Source organism: Taeniopygia guttata, chromosome 18, assembly GCF_048771995.1.
Source record: "Taeniopygia guttata chromosome 18, bTaeGut7.mat, whole genome shotgun sequence".
NCBI lineage: Eukaryota > Metazoa > Chordata > Aves > Passeriformes > Estrildidae > Taeniopygia > Taeniopygia guttata.
In genome coordinates this window covers 8,867,679-8,891,134 of record NC_133043.1, presented here as the reverse complement: position 1 = coordinate 8,891,134, position 23,456 = coordinate 8,867,679, and the positions used below count along the sequence as shown (strand labels likewise).

At 47.1% G+C, this 23,456-nt stretch overlaps 2 protein-coding genes across 2 annotated transcripts; one reads left to right on the top strand and one right to left on the bottom strand.

The window, feature by feature from the left end:
• Nucleotides 1-38: 38 nt before the first annotated feature.
• Nucleotides 39-19,019, bottom strand: GGA3 (golgi associated, gamma adaptin ear containing, ARF binding protein 3). The gene is made up of 17 exons (XM_002197097.6): nucleotides 18,881-19,019; nucleotides 13,600-13,684; nucleotides 13,115-13,190; nucleotides 12,565-12,663; nucleotides 11,652-11,775; nucleotides 10,770-10,873; nucleotides 10,168-10,248; nucleotides 9,102-9,239; nucleotides 8,032-8,113; nucleotides 7,452-7,568; nucleotides 6,279-6,548; nucleotides 5,651-5,718; nucleotides 4,944-5,260; nucleotides 4,196-4,461; nucleotides 3,860-4,029; nucleotides 3,412-3,522; nucleotides 39-2,230 (listed from the first exon to the last, which is right to left on the bottom strand). Exons 1-17 carry the CDS (start codon nucleotides 18,918-18,920, stop codon nucleotides 2,120-2,122), a joined length of 2,259 nt encoding a protein of 752 aa, XP_002197133.5. The 5' UTR covers nucleotides 18,921-19,019; the 3' UTR covers nucleotides 39-2,119.
• On the top strand, nucleotides 18,955-22,746 carry MRPS7 (mitochondrial ribosomal protein S7). Its single transcript, XM_030287569.4, has 5 exons — nucleotides 18,955-19,085; nucleotides 19,584-19,775; nucleotides 20,055-20,118; nucleotides 20,982-21,149; nucleotides 22,035-22,746. Exons 1-5 carry the CDS (start codon nucleotides 19,030-19,032, stop codon nucleotides 22,254-22,256), a joined length of 702 nt encoding a protein of 233 aa, XP_030143429.4. The 5' UTR covers nucleotides 18,955-19,029; the 3' UTR covers nucleotides 22,257-22,746.
• Nucleotides 22,747-23,456: the final 710 nt, after the last annotated feature.

Below are 23,456 nucleotides of genomic sequence, written 5' to 3'. Positions count from 1 at the left end.
CAGAAGCCGTCATGAGAAAGGGCCAGCACGAAGCCAGGTAGGGAAAATTATTTATTCAACATGCAGCAGCACAAACGCATTGGAGATGTATGTACAGGTAGGACTGCTGGGAATGAAGCAGGAACCTCACCCTACAGGCAAGGAACATTCATGGTTCAATTTCCAAAGCAGCAGGACTGTGGTGTGTGTCCATGTCTGGGTGGCTGCTGCTGTTCACAGAAAGCACCTGTGCTCTCCCACACAGGAAAGCAGTGACCCTGTTCCTCAGGACACACCACCCAGGCACTGCCTCCACGCCTACTGTGTCTGAAGTGCTGGCAAGAACATCTCTGAGGCAGAAAGAATTCTCTCCTTGTCCATTATCTCCCAGTCCATCAATTTAAAACAGCTTTCTTCAGGATCCAAATAACCCATTCCTCTCCCCTGCCTTCTACATCAGGGAGCTGACAAGGCTGAGATCTCCACAGGCTTCAGACCAGGACAAGTGGACAAGTTTGGATTCCACCTTCAGGGGCTCCTGCAGCTGCCTGGTGCCTCAGATGAGGGCCTCAGGCTTGTGCATCCAGTTTTTCATTTCTAGGGATTTTTACTCTGCAGCACAGTAAAGAAAATTTAACTGAATAACTGCAAGCTGTGTTTGCAGCAATGCTTTTACAGCCACCATTCATTCCAACATCCTCTGTACAGCTTTTCTCTGTGCTGCTCCCACTCCATGTTTGAGAAGAGCTGTTGCTTGACAGCCCTGCTGGAAATGCAGAGCTGAGTGTCCAAGGACTGAGCAAGCACTGCTCTGTGCTCATGCCAATGGGTGTTAAAAACCCCCATTAATCTACAACAGTCTGTCTCAGACCTCACTGAGGCACTGCTTGAGACTGGAAACTGAGAAGAAAGAAGGGGCTGCTGGAACCAAGTTTTGGTGAGTTAAACCTTATTCCTAGGAGGTTGTAGCTAAGGGATCAGCTCTTCTGTTAGCACTGATGTCCAGCAAAACTCTTTTCCCCTTTGTGGGGACAATTGCACTTTGCCACTTAATACAGGGAACAAAGAAAATGGGGCATTAACCCAGCATGTGCCCCATCACAGCTCAGGGGAGCCTCTTCCTTTCTCTGCCCGCTTGTTCTGTTTCAATACTCTATGGCTCTATTATTTACATCCTGTAGGTCATTGTACTCAGCTCAATAAAACACAGTATTTGACTATACCAGTAACACTGCCTGCATGAGGGGACATGAGAGGCATCTCTCCTTATCCCTGGATTCAGTCACTCGCCCTGACTAGTGATTGTAAAGACAGTTCTGTGCTCCAGGTGCTGTCCTCCTCCAATACTGACCAATACCCTCCAGCCCTCTTCCCTCACTATGCATTTCTCTTTTCCCCACACTATGGAATACAATGAAGGCAAAAAAAATAACCAGTGTAACCATTTGCAGACAAAACTCAGCACCAGCTGCCCCAAATGGATGCCTCAGGGTGGCAGCCAGCAGCGTAAAATAAATATAACAAGTAAAGATACAGCAGTATGGCACACACGGAGCGAGGGGCTGCTTCCACAGGCCCTGGGGAATGAAGCAGGAGAGGGAGAAGGGAGCTAAGTGCTATTTCAGTGTAAAAAAGGAAGCATTCCCTCATGGAGCAGCATTATTGCTCAGCATGCTCACGGGCCCGTGTGGCACAAGGAGGTCACAGTCCCAGGGAGGGCTCTGTCAGGGCTCTGCGCTGAGCTCGCGGCATCATCACCCCACAGCCTGTCGGGATCTCTGGACAGCAGTGCAGGAAACCCAACTAAATTCCCTTCTGCTGACAGGTCTTCCCTCAAAATACAATAACTTCAAGTTTAATAGAGTGGAAGATAGAACCAGATTCACCCAGAGGTCAAAGTAAAAGCAGCCAGCACCGCCTGTTGCCGGCTGCCTCTCAGTTCATGCTTGGCATAAGTGTTCCAGGGCCCCTTCAAATGTGGGGCACAACATTCTGGACTAAAGCTACAAGCAGAGTGGTCAGGACATGTAAACAAAGCTGAACATCACCAGTGGATAGCATGTGTGTCCCTCCCCACATCCGTTCTGGTCCTGTGGGATCCTGCCCTGGTCCTGTCAGAGTCTCTGGCAGTGTCCTAAGGTCATAGATTCCCCCACTGCTCTACCGGGGGGAACTGATCCACTTCGCCCACTTCTGTGCTGGGCTGATCTCCCAGGGTGAAGGTCAGTCTGTACCTCAGCCTCACCTTCTCCTGCAGGAAAGACAAAACCCAAAAGCAATGTGAGAACAGTCACAGCTCAACAGCCCTGAATAAAACACTTCACTGTTACAGCTCTACAAAGAGCACAAGACTTCTGTTGTACAGAGCAGGGGCAGGAGGGCTCAGGTTAAGTTCATTGAGTTCAGCTATTTACAAACTTGAGTTATTCACCTTACACTTTTTATACCAAAAAACTTTTACTGCTTAGCATGGAGCAGAATGAGAAAAGCATAAATGATCTGTGAGCATAGACTACACAGACGTGGACAATTGCTCAGCTGCTCTCCACAGAGCCTAAAGACTGCTGCTGGAAAAGTTCCAAAACTAAAATTCCTCATCATGTGGAGGAAGATAAAACAGTTCCTGCTCTGAAAATGCCTTGCAATACAGTAAGCATGAAACGGAAGCAGCCCTTCAATGACGGCACCTTCATGTACCCACATTTTTTAAACATCCACTAAACCCATCTGACATTCATCTTTTTATCTCAGAGATTTCAGCTGATACTTGAAGGGCACTTTCATTGTAATTCTCAAGTATAAACATCTACATTTGTAAAACAATTAGAAAGTCCTTCAGCTTTGCACTTTCAGAGCTGGCTGACTGGCTGAGTGACTACAGCAAGGAAAAAGAGCTTCTCAGATGCTCCAAGCATCATCAACAGAAAGGGAAGCGTCAATCCTGTGGTGTTCCTTGTCACAAGTACTTCCTCAGAGAATGATGGAACAGACAAGATCTGACATTTGTCTGCTGGTTCACCAAAAGTACTGCTACAGCACCAGTTAATTTAGCATTCATCTAATTATCAGCAAAGCCACAGTCAAACTCCTGACGCAGCTCTGCTACCCTTTAAAGCTGAGCCTGACATGATCCTTGCCCTTTGGCTGGAAGATGTATACTGCCCCTTCTCATACCTCTCGTGCCAAAGACAGTTGGGAAGCGCCTCATCTAGCCCTGAACTGAAACACCAACACTCCATGGTAACCACTTCTGGACGGCACATTAGAATCACAGATAATTAAGGTTGGGAAAGACCTCCAAGATCATCAAGTCCAAACTTTTAGGAATAAACAGCTGCAGCTGCTCAAATGTTTGGTCCCACCCCTCCACAGAGTTCAGTTGATCTCAAACGTGTCTGAAGAGGGCAGGATAAATCCCACTGTCCCCCTCACCTTTGCAGGATTTGCCAGAAGCATGACCTGGGTGATGGCAGCTGGTGGCTGGATGGGATTGAACGGAGACAGCTCAGTGCCAGAGGGTGGCTGTAGCTTCACCTTCATGGACTACAAATGAAACAGAGAGCAGAACCTCAGTGATGATCTCCTGCCTTGGGGACAATGGAGGATGCATACACTGGCTGGAGGGACAACAGCACATATCCAAATGGAAGAGAATCAACCCACAAGTGAGAATGAGGGAACAAGAGCCAGCCCAGCTTGCGAAACACAATAGGAACTGGCAGATCTTGACTTTCAGATCTTTAGTGTTTTTTGCCTCTGACAAGAACTTTTGTGTTCTGGAAAGAGCATAGCCCATGGAAAGGTCAGACCAGGCTGTCCCAAGTCCTCAAGCCCATGGCCAGGCCTCCCTGGCTGCCGTCTCTGTCCCGTGAGTCCCTACCTTGGGCACGGCCGCCTGCAGCACGATGTTCCTCACGGGCAGCGGCGCCGTGTTCAGCATGGACACCACCACGACCAGCACATCCGAGCGGCCCGGCGGGCACTCCCTGGCAAAGTGCAGCAGGATCCGGAACCCGTTCTTGTCGTAGGCTGTCACGGGCAGGGCACTGCCTGCCACAGGGAGAGAAGGGAGAGGATCCAGGTTCATGAGGCAGCATCAGGTGATCAGGATGTTCAGCTGGAGCCACTCATCCCTTCTCTGAATTTCATGACCTTTGACAAGAAGCTTTGCCTTTAAAAAATATCCAGAGCAAAGTGAAAAACCTGAAATACTTACTGGGTTTAATGGATTCCAAGGGAACGTGGACATTGGCCAGAGAAACTTCAGGTGCTTTCATGGGACTGCCTTGCTGCTGGAATGATGCTGGCTGGAAGAGAGGACTTCCTGATCCAGCAGTGCAGCTGCTTGGGAAGGGAGCTGGAGGGGCCCCAGAGGCAGTGGCTGGCAGCCCTGCAGGCGCTGCTAATGGGGCAGGGGCGACAGAGGTTGGCAAAGTAACCCCAGGGAACACTGAAGGTGTCGCCATGCCTTGGGTGGCACTCCTGCAAGAGAGACAGAAAGGTCATGGTGAATGGAGCTGGAAGTGAAGCAGGAATTTCACCAATTCCCAGAGGTAACAGCTCATCACAAGGACAAAGCAGCAGCCTGGAGTCGGGCTGGAGTCTGTGACTCTGCATGGTCTCACATGAGAACTACAAGGACAGGGGTAGTGGTCAGGTTGGGGTCAGGAAGGAAAGGAAGGAACTTCCTTCCTCTCTCTAAGTCAGGAAGCTGTACCTTAACAGCTAATTCACCTTCACATCACACCTGTGGGTCAGGCAATAGTAGAGCCGTGTGCTCTGCCTGCCTTTCCCTCCCAGAGGTGGGAAACTCGTATGAGTTTGTAAACTGAAACCTCTAAGAAAAAATCCCAATCCCATATTTCTGCCAAACCAAAGAGTTGAAAGTCATTCTCAGAACCTGGCACTGCAGTGAGCTTGGCTTCTAACTGCAGAGCCAAAGCAAACTCAGGACTTTTGGTTACCCTTTGGCTTCTTCAAGGAGTTGTCCCAGTGCATCCATCTTATGTGACATATTGCTCCCCACAGACGAGCTGAAATACCCAGAAGCAGCTGGAATACTCTTAGGAGGCCCTGCAGGTGGCACAGCAGGAAATACAAATGGTGCTGAGTTTGGTGCTGGGATGCTGGGAGCAGTCTGGGAGGCTGGGAAAGCAGAAGGCAGCGTGACTGATGTCCCACACGTGGTCTGTGATGTGTGATGGAGAAGAGAGTTCCCTGCAGGGTTGCAAGCAACAGTCACCATCTTCGGATTAAAGAAATCCAGGTCCAACTGCTCATTCTGAAAGAGAGGACAGGCAGATGCTCTAACTCTCTGCTGGCCCTGATGCAGAGATAGCACTGCTCTGTTACAGAGGGACAGAGGTTTACCACAAAAACAGGTGCTGGCTGACAAGCAGCAAAGTCTGTGGCCTAAGTCAGGGCTACATCTGATCTGTAATTTAAGCAAAGCAAAGGACTAACATCATGGGGACAGATGAGACACTGAGAAAGCCAAGTTCAGGGATACCTGCTCTGTTTAAACACAGCTATCCCAGATTTTAGGGCTAAGCCAGACTGCCCCTTAGCTTGTGTGTTTGATCACATGCTTCTCCAAGGTGACAGTGTCCTGAGACCTCCCACAATGTCAGTCCATCCCTCCCTTCCTTTCCCTGAGACTCCTCCTTTGTACCTCAAACATGCTCCACTGGTTGTTTTCTGAGGTCTCCTTCCCTGCTGCAGGGGCTGGGTCATTCAGGCCTGAAGAGAAAAATAACAGGAGGAAAAAATTAATTCAGTGTAACTCCTTGGCTGCTGTTTCAGTACTATCAAAACTTGATTCAGCTCTTCCAGAGCCCAAGAACCTGATGAAACACTGAGATGGACTGCAAGGCTGTGATGTGGAAGAGACTGACAGCACCAGCAGCCAACAGTCACGCCCTGCACACAGCTCTTCTAATCCATCCTGATTAGCATTGCCTTCTGCTGTTCACATCTGGGCTCCACAGAAGGGCATTCTGAGGCTCCTATGCACAACCCCTCTGAGGCACCTTCTCCTTAGCACAACCTCACAATCAGGGCTTCATCTGTCCCAAACAGCATGTCACAGCAGCCCCAGAGATCAGACTTCAATTGCACTAAACAGTTACTTTCTTGCAGCCAGCTCTGGGAAGTGATTTTAATACCGACTCACTGACCAGGGCTTATATTCAGAATGTTGCAAGGGAGTGTTCCTTGGAATCTAGGAACATGGAGAACACAGAAGCAGCCTTCCTTAGGATGGATTGAGCAGCCCTTCTGCAGGCCCCTCAGCATCTTACCCAAGCACAGGAGCTCCTCATCCAGCAAGGACAGGGAGTTGGTTGTGCTGCCCTGCTGGGTGGGTGCTGGTTCCACCTGGCTGGAGGAGCTGCTGCGCAGCGGTGCCAGAGTCTGGGGAGGAGGAGGGAGGATGGGGATTTCAGCTGGGCCAGGGGCTGTGCTGGGGGCTGGTGCCAGGCTGCTGGATGGCATCGGAGGTGGCGGCGTGCTGGTGACATCCAGTCCAACAAGGTCAATGAGGGTGTTGAGATTATTGGTGGAGTTACTCCCTGCAGCAGACAGGAGAAGAGCATTACTAGGAAAGAAGGCAAAAAGCTCACAGCAAACTCAGTGTGCACAAGCAATTAGCAGAGAGATCCTCATCTGGGCACGGCTTATGGCTCTTTGTAACAGAGAAAGGATATTTGCTGTCTGGACTATGTAAATCAACACAGATACTTAAAAGAATGAAAACCTGCTGTAACTACTGCTCCTTCCCCAGTGCTTCACAATTCATGATACCTTCAAAAATCTTTTGAACTCAGATGAGGCTTTGGGAGATCCTACAGCATTAGAGAGATTACCAGAGAGCTGGAAAGCTCAAAGAAATCCATACCACCTCAATCTTCATATTTAGAAGTCTTGTCCCAGTAAGATGCTGCCAGGCAGCAGCAAAAATGTTTGAGTCCCAAATGGTAATTCTGTCACACTTGTGTCCAGAGCTTTTAATGGTGAAACTGAAGTGTGAAGTGGGCAACTGGCCTGAATTCACAAATTGAATTACTTGCAAAGGAGGAAAAGGACCCCTGCTCCAGCTCCTACTCTTCAGATCTTGTGTTTTTGATAAAATTATCTTCTTCTTACACATTACCATTAAGAAACAGGACAAATGCGGGGAGGAAAATGTATGAGAACTTCCAGACACACAAACTGCTCATATGGATATTTGCTACTGATGTCATCAAAGGTTTCAATAATATGGACTGAGCAATGGAGAATGCAAAGCTGCAGCACTGCTGCTCCTGTCCAGAATTGCTTATCCACTGCTCAGGAGCCTTCTTGTTCCCCTCTGCTTCACAAACTGTTGGCCACAAAAACCATCAAACGCTATTTTAACAAAACAGGAAACATTTTTCAAAAGACTTAGAATTGCAGGATTCAAAAATTAAACAATTGTCTTCCCAGGAACTCACCTTCCACTACGGACATCCCAGGGAGATCCACTTCACCATTGATCACTTGTCCCTCTATTATTTTTTTATAGGAATTTATCACACGCGATAAATTGTCACTGGCCTGCAGAATATCCCCTACAAGAGAAATAAAAATTACCTCCAGGGCTTTAGTCACTTTGTTCTCACTAATGCTGAGAGTGCTTAGTTGTCAGCTAAATAATCAGCAAGAAAAAACATTAATATTTGTCTATAAGCTCCATCACTCTGCCTCTGCCACATTTCTATAAGCAATACCCTGACCTTTTTTAGCTCCATGCACACTGCAGTACAAAGAAAAAAATGAGCTCAAGGCTGTTCCCCACAGCAACTCCCTTCCCCTCCCAAAGCAGCAGATGTCCCCCATTGCTGCTCCCATCCTCCTGAACCAACTTTACTATCCAGTCCTTGCCTGAACTGAAATGATAAGCACAAAGAGGGAAGGACTGTCCTTTATTAAAGCAACAGGAACCCACAGTGAAGAAATTGCTTTATAGCTGAACCCTTACAAAGGCAAGGAGCACAAAAGCAATTTAAAAACGAAAAGTGTAGCTTAGTTTACCCAAACTGCTGTCATTATCCTCTGTCTCACTGGCCAGCTTGAACAGTGTCCGTCTTTTGGTTTCACATCTTTCATAGAGCTCCTGAAAGACAGATTAGGACAGAGGATTTCACCAGCCTGGAGCCACTGCTAGCAGCACCAGTCAGCACAAAAAGACCCCCAGAACAGACCAGTTTCACTATGTTACCTGTGCCAGTGTGGCTGCACAGCCAGGATGGCCCTCTGTGCCCAGCTCACAATGCTGAGCAGCGTTACATGAGCCTGGGGTAACACAACCTGCATTCCAACACATTTCTCAGTCCTCCCTCACATCAGCACTTATGACCAAGCTCTAATCCAAAAGAGATGTTCTTTCCTTGTAGACCAGTCCCTAAAAGCCTGAGGAAGAGCAGAATCATGCTTTGGCAATTAGGCTTCAATTGTGCTGCAACCACACAGCAGAAAGGTGGCAGTAACAAAACAGTTCACAGAAACAAATACGTTTCTTAAGCATCTTACCACTCTTTAAAGACCTTATTGTAAAAAATAAGTGGGTTTGATTTTTTTTTTAATAAGATAATGTGCAATTCTTAAAGGCTCTGGGCCTACCAAGTCATCCCTGGTGGTTGCTTTAATTTTCACTTTGCTGATGTTCTCCTAACCCTGTAACACAAGCTAAAACAGCTAAAACTCTCCCTCTGAAGGGGAAGGACTATTTTCTGCCCCATTCAGACTTTAGTTTATTCATCTACAGTGCTGCAATGGACAGTTATGACCTGCAATCTGTGTGTCTTTATACAATCCAGAATTACAAAATGCAGCTTCTAGGTTCTGCTACGCTGCACCTTTGGAGAACAGCTGCACCTCACTTCAAACATAGATGAAATGGAGCTACTCCCCACTCAGTCTTTTAATGAAAGGAATTCACTAAAAACATGGATATTTTGTTGCCTGCTGTTTGCAGCAATTGCTCCTGTTTCTCACCACTGCTCTCCATTTTACTATAGTGTTTGTAATTATCTGCAAAACTCAAGTCTGTAAGAAAGGACTGACTCTAGGATTGCTGGGAAGAAGGAGCAGCTCAGACCCACCTTCATGAGCTCCCTGTCAGCCTCTGATGACTCCTCTTTGCTGTAATGAACCAGCATCTCATTGAGCAGCTTCACGTTGTTGTTCACCTCCTCCAGCGTGTGCATGCGCTTTGTCACCTTCTGGATGCGAGCCTCATCCTTCAGTGTGGAAAGCACAGACAGAAAGGGTGAGTTTCCTTCTAAAAGCTCACAGTAACACAGCCACAGATATTATCTGCAAACATGCCAAGTAATGGCTATCTAAGGTTAAGCCAGAAAAAAGCAAACAAAACCCTTCTCTGTTCATGTGAAGCTTTGTTTATTTTATTGTGTTTTCACCACATTCATAAATTACAGGCAACCCCGTATTTCCAAAAAGTCTCATTAGATAGACTTCAATGTATAATTACACCACTAAAAAAGTTCCCAGAAGTTTTTTTCTGACCTTTTCAGAAGATTTTTTTTTGTTCACTTGATGCCACTTAACAAAAGAGATGTGTTTGAAGCAAAACATTTACTAGGAACAACAAGCACACTCTGGTGGAAAACATCCACCCATCTCTGATTGGAGGTTCCAACTGAAGATGTAGGAGAATCTGCCCTGGGGACAAGAGGAGCTTAAATGAAATTATCTTGGTAACTTATACAACCACTATGGTCCAGAAGGTATCCTTTGATTTGCCAGAATCCCAGTGAGTCATTTCCTGGACTCCGGAGTTTGGAATGACTGCCATGGGTGGATGCAGTACAGCTCTACAAACAGGAAGGTGTTTCCATGAACTTGTTTTTGAGAAGACCCAGTACAGTGACTCAGTCCTCAGCACCCAGAGGTGGTACCATGATGTTCCTACCTAACCTTGATATGAAATCCCACCTTGAATGACGGGAATGTGGTTATTTACAAGAGACATTCAATTCTGGCCCCATCATCCACCAGAGACACCAACTGTAGACATTTCTGTGACATGAACATCTCCTAGGTACAAGCTAGAAACCAAATCTTAAGCTCTCCACCATATGAAATCAAATTGCTTAAAATCTGGTAAACAGATTGCTGATATGAACCAATCCTACAGGAATTTCTTACCTCTTTTACCATGGATTTTATAAGTTTGTTGGCCTCTTGTAAATCATCTGGGTTTTTGCTTTTCAGCAGCTTGGCTAGAAGCTGAAAGACAAGAAAATTATAGTCAGGAAACAAATAAGGACCCTTGAACAAAGGGAAAGGAATCTATATGAACAATTCAGAGGAAAAGGGATACAGCCCAGTATTTCAAAGCTCACAGAGCTTCCATAGTAACAGGGAGTTCAGCAGGAGTCATTTAGAGTTTATTATCTATGTGAGTTGCTGCATTCCTGTTTTTACACAGGACATATTCTGGGACATCTCAGTGACTTCTAGCACTAGATAGTTATTCCTCAAATACATTGTTTCTCCTCCTGTGTGTGAAACATTCTCTGCTTTCCAGTACTACAGCAGGATGGCACTTTAATATAAATAACCCCACAATGGTAACACAAAGTCGTAACTGGAACTCTGGGTTAAGCAGGAGGACAAAGGAGTGAACCCCGCAAAAGTACAGACCACCCCTCCCCAAAATAAAACCCACATTATTATACTTTGCTTCCTTATTCTAAATGTGAGTAATCACTTTTCATTAGTGATTTTGACAAAAGCCTTCACTGTACCTTGGATTTCTCCTCATCATCAAACACCGGGTTCTTGGGACGAGGTGGTGGGGAAGGAATCAGCGTTCTGTCTGCAGGAATCACAGGATCAAACATGACAATCCCTGAAAGCACAAAGGGATCCTGTGGGTCAGCACACACACTCACAGCAGGCAGGGCACACAGGTACTCCCAGGCTTCTCTCAGAGCCAACACACATCTGTGCTGGATGCTGCCACGCTGTTCCAGTGAACAATACATCCAAATCCCTAGGCTGACTTTTACCTGGATGTTCTCCCAACCCCACAGCATGAGCTAAAACTCTCCCTCTGAAGGGGAGGAACCATATTCAGTCCCATTCAGCCTTTAGTTTATCCATCCACAGTGCTGCAAGGGACAGCTATGACTTGCAATCTGTGTGTCCTCATAAGACAGGATGGTTTCCAGAGCTTTCATGGAATCTATTTTTCTTGTGAAGCTACTGAGGTTTTTCCATTGTGCCTACACAAAAAATGTGTGTCAGCTGAACTAAAGGAACAGCTGCAAAACCATTTAGTTAAAAGAACACAAAAAGCACTTGGAAGCCCTCATTTCACTTTAAATTAGACTTGTTCAAATAATCTAATAACGACTTCACCAAAAAAAAAAAAGAATTTTGAAAAGGCCCTTCAAACCAAAACAAAAGTATTTGCAAGGTATTTCACTAATTTAGTTAACAGAGCCAACCCAACCCTGCCCAAGGCATTTACACATAATGAAAAGCTTTTCAGTGAATTTCTCCCTTGTTCTATCTCCCCTCAGAGCTTGCCTTCATCCCATTTAATCAGAAGCTGTATATTTTGTGACACTCCTGCTCAAAGCCCAGGCTGGAGAGAATGCATGAGTGAGCAGCTGACTCCCTACCTTGCCTCTTCAGCATGTAGTAGGCATCCTTGATTTTGGATTCCTCTGGCAATGCCACAGTCCAGCTATACAGCAATTCAATCACTTTGGACTTCACCTTCTCTGAGACTCGGTCCCCCAGGTACTAAGTGTGGGAAAAAAGATCCAAATTCTTCATGTTCTTAATTTCTTTTTTAAAATAAAGGTCTGTGGAAGCTCAGCGAAATACATTCAAAGGTGCATGATCCAAGTTCCAAGATTGTCTAAGGTACATCTCACTATGAGGAAAAGTTGCTCCTCTAATAGATTTGAAATAACAGTGAAGAGAAGCTTTGTGATTACATTCAGCAAAAGAAAAAGCAGCTATTCTGCTGGCTCCAGGATTTTGCTATTTTAACAATTACAGCAATACAAAGAACCACCCGCTCCTCTGTCTTATGGGAGAGAATTTGGGAATGCATTGCTACATCAATCATGCCACAGGGAAGATTTTCAGCACATTAAACTCATCATGAATGTTGAGGGACTTAGCCTAGCACTCTTTACACAGCAAGTCAGCAGAATGAGGACTAGAACTCCATGGTGTGTTGTCAAACCTCTTGTCTTAACCTCTGCATCACATTTCTCTTCCACAATCACTGGCATTTCATTTTTTAAAACAATACAGCACAAGTTTTAGAAGCCCTTTAGAGTTATCTGAAGGATCAAAACAGCCCAGAGACTGCATAGTGATGGCAATTTAGTACAACTTCCTGAGAAATTTAGTAAGGCATAAAAAAACCCCAAACAACAAAAGCTTAGTTAAAAAATGCTCTTGAATATAGACTAGTAAGTGCAATGAGCCAAACAGAACACTGCAAATATTTTGGATTCTGTCTGTAGCTTACAGAGGTCAAACAGAAAGCAGCTACAGCTGTAATGCTCAGGGACTAACCTTTGGAGACACAACTTTTATTAACTCGTTTAAAAAGCGAAACTTCCCAACTTCATTATGAAATCTTCTCCCACAATTCTTCATACAAGCTTCCAGCACCTGCATTCAAGGAACAGAAACAGGGGCTGAAAGCAAAGGGAAAAACCCTACAATAACAGTGTGTTATTATTGTGTGCTCAGAGGGGAGGTAAATTGTCAGTGAGACGAGTATTCCTGCTCCATGCAGACATCTATTTCCCATCTTTAGGGACGACACATCAAGGCAGGCTGATGTCCCACTCTCATCCAATTGTATCTGGGTCTGTGCTATCTCAATACTTGGCCTCAACAATAAAAACAAATCTTGCCTGAAGATAACAAAGGAAAGCAGCTCAAACTAACCCAGAGTTGCTTCTGGACACTTTAGGGATGGAACTGTGCTCCCTCCCAGGGATCAGGGCACTCAGCCCCCAGCTGACCCCATGGACACAGCCTGTGCCCCCTCTACTCCACCCAGGTGATGCAACAGGATACATGGCTGGATTTAAGAGGAGGGGAAAGGACTACCTACTGTCAAGGCTTGGACCGCCTCCCATTCCTGTGGTGACTGGATTTTATGAGCCAGGAGTCTCACAGCTATCTGTGGCCTGGAAGAGAACAGGTAAACACCATGGAGGATTTTAACACTTTCACAAATCCTGCTGTTTAAACAAAGTGTCTTGCTAAGTAAAGATTTTAAAGATGTGAAGCTCCACCAGCATTATCAGTGATAACCCCATTTAACAGACTGGCAAATTGAATAATTTTGGCCAGATGAGAACCCTGGAGCTGCTGAACCTGAAATTAGAAGCAGATTCAGAATTCCCAGTTTCCCAGTGCTCAGTCTGGATTAGCCATGCTGCCTTTCACAAGAGAGGCAGCATCTCTCTGTTGTAGCCAGCTCTTCCTTGTGATATCGATATATATAAATGAAAATGTAAATGTTTAATAATGGAATTTCACACTTTAAACTGTGAACATTGATTTATTAAGTCTGGAGCAGTTTGGGACACCCACCCTTCAAGTTCCTTGTTGATCTGGTCACAGAATCCGATGATGTATTCCCAGTCTTCCTGCCTGTTGGATGGGTTGGTGGCTTTATCTTTGGCAAGGGAAAGAAAACATATTGCCAGTCAAGAGAAGAAACAGTATAAAAGGTCACACATTTCCTAGAGAAAAGCATTTGACATCATTGCCAGCTCTAAAACATGAGAAAGAAGTTTACATGTGGCATGTCTTCAGGAAAAAGGGTGTGTCCAAGTTGAGACATCCAAACATCCAGTAAAAACCACTGCTTTCCAAAGAAAACAGGTGGCCAAACCTCAAGTGCTTAGAGACAGGTTATTCCCACATCCTAAATGAGAGCACAGAATTAAATATTTCAGCTCACATCTTCCTCTGCCTGAAATGCTGTCTCTTTCTATTTGGCTGTAACAATAAACTCTTTAAAGGTTAAACCCTCACACTTTCTACAGATGAAATGATTTTTGTATTCCCCGGGAATTTTGCAGAAGCAAGAGCTGGAACATCAGATGTTTAATAACAGTCATTTAGCATTAGCACTTGCTTTTGGAGTGCCAGCTGATTTGATTGATGCCTTAGCATTTCTCCTGGGATTTATGAACTGAAATTTATTATTATACATTGAGTTCTTCTTGCAAATAATAAACACTGCAGCCTGCACCTGATCAGGAACTCAAATCCTACATGCTGAAGCTAAGAGATCAATGCTTTCCTGGCAGGGCTATTTCAGGCTCCTGAAGGATCCTCCCTTAAGCAGCAGGACCTCACTGACTGTACTGATTGCAGAGTAGTGAGGCTATCAGCACTTCTTTGGTTATGAATGCATATTTTCCATGTATTTTACTTAACCCTGCTGCAGCAATGAATTTACAGGAGATCAGATTCCTGCTTTAACCTAATTTTCCAGCCAAGATGACCAGACATAATGGTTTTTCTTTCTTGTATGGGAAGAAACAATGCACTGTACTTGTCCCTATGTATCTAAGAGCTGGCCTGTAAGAAACCTTCCTAAAAATTTTAATATAATGGAAAGACGTTTAAGAAATTAAATACTGCTTAGTCAGACAGAGCAGGAGATGAAGAGCAGGAAAAAACCCAGCACATACCCCTGCACTTTCATCTCAGAGGGAAGCATAAGAAAACAAACACATGCTGCACTGCCAAGTGTCATTTTTTATCATCATTAAAACATATCCTTTTGCTTTTCCAGAGACAGCTAAACAGCTGTCAGGCATCTGCTCCAAACCCCCCCTTTCTCAGTGCACCTCAGCCCTCCTACTGTGCCCATCCTGCAAAGTTTGCTCAGGTTTTCCTTCTCACTGAATGGTACTTGTAAAGCAAGTAAGTTTTAACATGGATTGCATGGTAGAATATTCCACTGGTGAATCTCTGTGCCCACTGCTGACCTTCACGGGACCCTAGATGAGCAGAAGACAGCAGTGAGGGAGGAACAACTGCAAGACATTCTGTAGAACTCGCTGAGCTACCAGGCTGGTCCTAAACTCAAGAGATTCAAGGGAAGCTCAGTTTAAAAGACAACTTCTGCACAGCCAAACAACTGTTCCAAACATGTGGCACCTAAACGTTATTACCACATTTTCAACTGATGAACACCCTCGAAGCATCATGAAACCATGGACTTAAAACAATCTAAAGCCTCTTCATGCAAGTCAAACAGCACTGTGGTGGTTTGGTTCCCCAAAGCACCTCTTGTGCTCAGCAGACCCAGAAGAAAAACACTCAGTTCCTGCCTGGAATTAAGGGAATTTACTCAATAAATGCAGGAGGAGCACAAACAGATATGGACACACAACCAACTGGACTCTATTGGCTGCACATCCTGAAATTTTGAAAATTATGTGGTACAAACAGGAAAATGTAACCAAGTTTTCCATGTTCAAAGTTCTAATTTTAAAGCCGCTCCAAATATCTCCAAAAACTTTTTGCAATGACACTGGATTATATCATGCTCTCAGACTCATCTAAGTTTTTTTCTGCAAAGCTCTCACACGAAGACAGTGAAGTTTCAGAAGGAGAGAGTAACTGCCAAAGGGAAGTGCTGTTCCACATGATGAAATTTTCTATTTCCAACATCCATAAAACCTCCATATGAAACCTTGGCTCATAAAAGTTAATGAGCTTGATCACAAGTCCTGCCCTGGCTCTGGAGATTGATGTGTTTGCATGACACAACACAACAGGGTGTATGGATAGCTGTCCCCAGTCTCAGCACAGCCACATGAACTCAGCATCCCAGCGGAGTGGAATCACCTCTCCTCACCTTTCCAGCCCTATAGGAAGCTGTGTCATGTCTATTAAGTTGTTACTTACAATCCTCTCTATTTTTATGCAGAATGCTTAAAATGTGGGCAAGGAGCTCATATGTGCTGCTTTATAAATATGCTCCTACCCTTATGTGAAAAGATTCAGTCCAGGATGAAGGGTTGGTGCTCTGGAATATCAAGTCCTTGGCTTTTCTGTTGAAACTGCCAACTAAGGCCCATTTGGTACCAGTTATTTGCTTCCAGAGACACTTGTCCACCTGGGCCCCTCCTGAAAATCCCATTTCACACTGGCAACCACATGAATCTAAACTAGCAATCTGGGGACTGAAGTCTTGGCACTGCCCCAGTCCTGCCACCACTTCTGCCTCAGTTTTCAGCTTTATTTTAATGTGCTCAGGACAAACAAAGCTGCTTTACAGCCACCCTGAGTATCAGAGCCACTCAGCCCTCAGGTGCTCTGCCAGACTGAAATGCTAATGAGGCAACATTAAGATTAATAATTAGATATGAAACAAAGGTGTTTGTTTTCTCTAGAGAGAACCGATATTGGAGAGCAGAGAACCACAGAGCAGTTGGAATGAAGAGAACCACAGACCATTAACTGGCTGGTAACGAATGCTCCTGTTTTCCTGGGTTCACTTCTCTACTGAAATCAGCCAAAAGCCACCCCAAAGAGTTTCCCCAGGTCAGGCTTAGCCTGTGATTCCCAGCCCAGGCATGTCCAGTCTAACAGTCAGACTCTGCAGTCCTGGCCAGAAAAGAATGCTGAGCCAGACAAACAAAGGAAAAAAGAAATTAAGACAGTTATAATATTTTATCCATTTACATGTGTTCCACAGTGGAACACTGCCTCAGCCTGACATGAGCGGGATACAAGGAGCTTCCTTTTGGATGCAGCAGAAAGAGCAGCATTGGAGTGAAAGGCTCCAGTTGTGTTTGTACAATTGACATTATCTCCTTCCTAACCTTCTTCTGTTTCAGCCCAGAGCAGAAGCAGAGCCTGCCTGCCAGGAGAGGACAGGAAGGATCACCTTCTCTCATTCCAGCTGCCTGGAATGAGGCAGGACATGCAGATGCCAGATCATCCCAGGCTGAGGCACAGATCTTGCTGCAGCAGCAGGACATGAGGATGATGTTACTTCATGGGTCTGTGACTCCACCTGATGCCAGAGGCAGGGCAGCAGGAAGCTGCACACCACCACAGGATAAAAAAATGCAACATTTTCAGTAAGAAATCTCCATCTTCCCGTGGCTGGGTAGTTGGCTGTGCTGCTGAGCCATTCCCTCGGGAAGGGTACAGCATGGCACACCCTCAGGGTTGGCATTAGCCGTGGCTTTGTCATGATTATAGAAAAAACCCCTCGGGAGAGCTGCAGCAGCTCTGCCTGCCCGGCCTCACGGCAATTCCCAGACACAGAAGGCTCCGCGCACCCTGCGATGGGAGGGGCGATAAAGCCACACCAGCAGCGATCACTCCAGCAGTGACCTGGCATAAAAGCATCCTCCTAAACCCGACAGCAGCACTCAAACCTTGAAAAATGTGTGCCCCCCTGCAAGCAGGCTCGCTGCAATGCTTCTCACAGTGAGTAAGGCCTTTGCAACTCTTCCCTGTAGCCCCTTGGCCAAGGACACATCACCTCTCCTTTAACTTCCTCAATTAAAAAATATCCCTGCAAAATAAGCAGTCAGGAAGCATTCCAGGCTACACAACCCAAAATATCCTTCCTACTAGAGACATTTTCACACACAAACTGAACTGAGTGAGTCAGCTCTCCTCAGAGAAAGATTGCAAGGAAGGGATGTGGGTGTTCCTTCTTGTGTCTCACTGGCTACAACAAAAGATACTGACTAATTGTGGGAGTTCAGAGGAGGAGCAAAAACGGTAAGGGGACAGAAGGGATTGAGCTAAAATGAGAATAGATGAAAACATCTTTCAGCCAGCATCTCTTATCATGACAGCATGTACATGTTTGAATTTTATATAAAAATACCAAGAACAAAGGAGAATTATCTAAGCTTCTTTATGGAAGGATAGCTCCAAGGGTAACAAGTTTTGCACTCTGAGGTATTTGGGGTAATGCCCATCTTCTGCTGTTTGCCCAGTGCCTGACTACTTGGAACTTCACTTGCTGCCATAATCAAACAAATAACTATTAAAAAAAAAGGGAAGAAAATCTAGGCAACAGGCTATGATGTGCAGCATGGCCTCCCAGGGACAGCAGCAGGAGCTCCTATGTGTAGAATATACAAAAAACAATGACAGTTATGACTGATTCGTTCAGGAATCACACCGCTGTGTTCTGTACAGCCAGAGCCCAAATGACACGGGCAGCACGGACACAGGCAGGGGACACTCAGCAGGGCTGGGCATCAACAAACAACGAGGATTTGTCCCCTCTAACCTTTAAGGTACCTTAGCCTGACAAAGGGTTTTGATCTATTCCAGCTTGTACAGAATGGATGTCCACAACTCCCCTGAAACTGCAGCCAGGCACAAAGCAGCATTTGTCTGCTTGAAAATCACAGTAAATACAATTAATTCATCTGGGAACCCCCACAATTCTGAACCTCACCAACAGCACTCAGGCTGTACACTCCACAGGCCACAACTCAAGCAAGGCAGGAGCCGTGAGGGACAGACACGAACCACGATTCTTTACGGACAAGAAAAAGCAGCAGCCGAGCCGCGGAGCTGCCCGGTGCCCACACGGGGCTGGCACCGGCCCCACACCAAGCTGACCGCGCATCCCCGGCGTGCTGAGTGTGCCCGGTGTGCCGAAACTCCCTCACGCCCGGGGGGGGGCTGTGCCCAAATGTCCCCAAGGCGCTGTCCCGGGGAGGCCGGGGGGCTCCCGTGCGGCTGAAGGGGGTGGCGGGGTCGGGCGAGCGGAGGCTGCGGGGAGGCGCTGGGAAGGGGCTGAGGGGGGCTGAGGGAGGCTGAGGGAGGCAGAGGGGGGCAGAGGGGGCCGAGCAGTGCCCGCGGTACTCACTCAGCCACGACTCCAGGCTCTCCCCCTCAGCCTCCGCCATGTTGCCGGAGCGAGCCGGGGCCCCGCCCCGCCCGAGCGCCGCGCGAGGGGGCGGGGCCAGCGCTGACCCCGCCCACACCGCCGCCGTGGCCCCGCCCACGCGGGGGAAGATGGCGGCGCCCAGCGCGGCGGGGCTGGGCCGGAGGCTGCGGGCGTGGCTGCCCCGGTGAGCGGGGAGAGGGCCCGGGGGGGCTCCCCAGGGGCTGCTCCCCATCGCAGGGACACGGGCAGCACGGGAGGAGGCCCGGGGGCGGCTGGCCGGGAGCACACGGGGGTGCGGGGAGGGTGCGCGCCGCGCTGGGAGCACGCGGACAGGCCGCCCGCCTGTTTTTGCCCGGCTCCCATAGGCATGGAACTGTCAAGGTTGGAAGGTTGGACCTTTAAGGTCATCTAATCCCTAAACCACGTAACCCAGCGCTAGTCCAGACGCCTCTTGAGCAGCTCCAGAGATGGTGACTGCACTGAGCAGCCGCTTCCAGTGCCACAGGAACAGTGAAAAAAGGGATAGAATCCACTTTGAGCTGCTCGCCCCACTGCCACGTGGTGCCTGTTACATCTAGCATTCCCTCTGAGGCGTGTTCACATCTGCCCACATCTGTCTGCATCGCTGTCACGACACAGCACGTGCGCTGGGTTACAGCCCCGCTTCTCTTGTTCCTTGCAGGATAATGCCGGTGAGATGGACCCGCTACAACCCCAGCTACCTGGAGCCAGAAGTGAAAAAGGAATCGTATCAGAAACCTTTAGAGGAGCTGACTGACGAGGAAAGGGAACACATGGAGCTTAAGGCTGTTCGACCCATCAAAGCTGCTCCTCCCAGTCTCTCCAGTTCCGTGTTCAGCGACCCCATGATCAGGTCAGAGAAAGCAGCAGCTTCTCCTCTCCAAAAATGCCTGTGCTTCCTTCCTCTATCTTCACCTGCTGGCTTCACATTGCCTTTTGTTACAGCACAATCCCTATATTCTGGATTAATCTTTTCTCATCAATGAGTCCATTGTTCTGCAGTGATTAGAGATAATTACAGCACCCACGCTTAACCATGGGAACAACACAAAGGGATGGGGGTGGGGGGCTTATTTCTGTGGGTGATAAAATCAGAATTCATATCAGATCCTGTCTGACTTTGTGCTTACAGCAAATTCACCAATATGATGATGAAGAGTGGAAATAAAGTGCTGGCCAGAAGCCTCATGTCTCAGGTAAGAACTCAGGTTTCTTCTCACTATTGGGTTAAAACTGGACAAAATGGAAGGCTGGGACGTCAAACCCACTGAAATGGGGAATACCAGAACTCAGGTGGTCCATCTCTGTGGTCCTGAAGTGTTTCATTCTGCCATTGCAGCATGATTCCTTTGATAAACCCTGATTTGTCTGATAAAATGTACATTGCCCCAGCCTCGGTAGCTCACAGACCGGCTTCGTGGAGAGATTTCTCCTTCCATCCTTCATTATGCCTGTGTTCTTTTGTACCACATAAACACAGAGAATACCCTTAAAAAGCATCATTTTCTCTAAAGATCTTTGCAGCTCTCTGACGTGCCTTACCCTCCGTACAACTTGTCCCACAGATGTGTCACCTACATGACACAGCTTTGAGCCTGCTCTGACCCACAGCAACTGGTATTAACTGGTGTTCCCATCTGGTCTCTTCCACCCTTGAACTCCCTTGAAATGGAAACACATTTTGCCCAAATATTCCCAATTAATTGCTGATTCCTTGTTACAGAAAAGCACACAGGCTCTGGAGTCCAGGCTTTGCAGGGGAGGATGCTCAGTGCACAGCCCCCTATTCCTGGCTCCACTTTGTCCCTGCCTCTCCCTGGCTTCTGGCCCAGGTTTCTGCTGCTCATCCCCCTCACCCAAAATGCAATGACTGATAAAAGAGACTGAAGAGCTGGAAGAGGGTGAAATAAAACTTGAGTTAAAGAATTCCCAATGGGTCTTTTGCCTCTGGGGCTGGTGGACCAGCTGCTCAGGTGAAAATGGGGTAAAAGTGATGTAACCTCATAGAGTGAGAGAATCCATCTGCCCTGTATGTCTTCTTTCTTGCCTTTCTTCCAAGACTCTGGAGGCCATTAAAAGGAAGCAGCTGGAGAAGTACCACAAAGCTCCAGAAAATGAGAAGGAGGCAATTGAATGCAACCCCTACGTCATTTTCCACCAGGCTCTCAAGAACTGTCAGCCCATCATTGGGCTCAGCAACATCACCAAAGGAGGCAAAACCTACCAGGTGATGAAAGAGGGGCTAGGAGCACATCTGGTTCAGAGACAATTAGCTAGGGAGGCAAATGAACTGGTTTCCACCCCATCAGCTCAAGAATATCTCTCCTTGAAAAGAACCACTTTGCAATCTGGAATAAAACAGCACCTAGAAATCGTCCAAAATCAGGATCCCCACCTCCGAGTATTGTGCTTCCCCTAATCACTAAGGGGAATCACACAGAATCACTAAGGTTGGAAAAGACTTCTAAGATCAATCAAGTGCAACCATTAAGCAGCAGCAGTCTCTGGTTCTCTGACTAGATGTGAGGAGAAATACACAGCAAGTATTTTCCAAAGAGACAGAGACTAGCAGCAAAGGAATTGGTAGTCTGGATTACCAGTCCCATCTTTCCACTGCACCATGTTGCTTGGGGAGAGGTCCCAAAGCCCTGGGGCAGGTCAGCGTGGCAAAATGGGTCACCTGGATCCAGTGGGGTATTTAAAACATGAGCAGAATCTGTCTCTGAGTACAGGCTCTGCAGCCCTTGGGGCCTAAAGGAGAGGTGAGATGTGGAGGCATTTGGAATGAGATGATCTTTAAGGTCTCTTCCAACCCAAGCCATGCTGTGATTCTGTGACTTCTCTGTATTCAGTGCAGAGATGGGGTGACCATCTCCCATCTCTGCTAACTCAAACCAGCCTGGACCCAGCTCCCAAACAGGCCAGATTTTCCATTTTGGTAGCAGTGGCCAGTTCCTATGGAGAGAGCAGGAGAACTGGCAGGGCTCAGCTGTTTGGAGCAGCTCTGGCTGCAGAGAGCAGCACAGTGAACACCTGCAGGTGCAGCTGCTGCTGTGTGGCTGCTGGGCAGGAGCAGGTTGATGATAACTGCCGTGGTTTATCCCTTTCCCAGGTGCCTGTCCCGCTGACAGACAATCGGAAGCGCTTCCTGGCCATGAAGTGGTTGATCACCGAGTGCAGGGAGAACAAACACCGCCGGACACTGATGCCAGACAAGCTCTCCCAGGAGCTGCTCCTGGCTTTCAACAACGAGGGGCCCGTCATCAAGAAGAAACACGTCCTGCACAAGATGGCAGAGGCCAACCGGGCGTACGCCCACTTCCGCTGGTGGTAGGGACCCTGCCTGGGACATGCTGCCACAGCCTGGAGAGCAGAGCCCCAGGGCTGCCAGCCTGGGACAGGGAAAGGTGGAATATCCCTTGCAGACAGCTTTTGTTCTAACCCAGGGAGAGCTCACACGATCCCCATGAGGTTCATTTCTTTGTGCTTGTTTGGATGGGGGAAGGGGGAATCAGAGTTACCAGCCTCAGCAGGGCTGCTCCACTTAGTTCATCATCACTTCCCTGTGAAGACAAGCCTTACATGTTTTTCTTACAACAACGCTAAACAAAACCATCTTTCACTTACCTGTCTCCTGAGGATCTGAAAGTCTTTCTGCTCCTTAAATCAGCAATGATTTTGGCTGCAGAGCTGGATCCTCTTCCACAGGGATTGGTACAACAGGCAGTAAAAGGCGCATTTTGATTTTTGGTTTTGCCCATCAGCAACATGGTCTGCACAGATTTGATGGGAATGTTGACAAAATAAACCAGTTTTATGGGAAATGTTTCCCGATTCCAGACCTTTGTCTCTTTTGCTCCAGGTACCCTGGTTGTGTAAAGCCCTGGGGCCCTAGACTGGAGCAGACACTGACTTATCTCAGCCTTAGGGCTTCAGTCAGGAGCAACCCTTCAGTATTGCTCAGAGCTCAGCAGCTGTGCAGGGAGAAAGCAGGGCATATTAGTGGAAAACTTTTATTAGAAAAAAATCCTTCAATAGACTATTTTGTTTCATTTCTTCCTCTCCCATTCTTATAAGAAATATCCCATAGCTGAAACTTGCAAAATTCTGAAAAAAGTGACAGGTATTATATAAAATCTATAAAACCCATTCCTACATGTGCTCAAGGACCTGTTCTGTCGCAGGCTGCCCTGTGGCAGGTATTCCTGCCTGTGGAAGAGGCTGTGTGCATGCAGGTGCAGCCAGCCTGCTGGAAAGAGTCTGGGAAAAAAAGCACTTGGTTGTGCTGTTTGTGAGGCCATGGTGTGTTCTGTGACCCATCCCAGAGAACCAGGTACAGCCTGAGCTGGGATATTTCCCTGCTGCCTCCCCTAGCTCTGTTGGCTTTGGGGAAAAGCAAAATGTTTTCAGCCTAAAGTGTGCTTTCCTTAACACTCATAGAAAATGCTGGTGTGAGCTAGAAGCCTCCCAAGCCCTTTGCTGACAGCAGCCCATTATTAAGACAAAATCAGTGGGAGAGCTTGCTGGGTAAAGT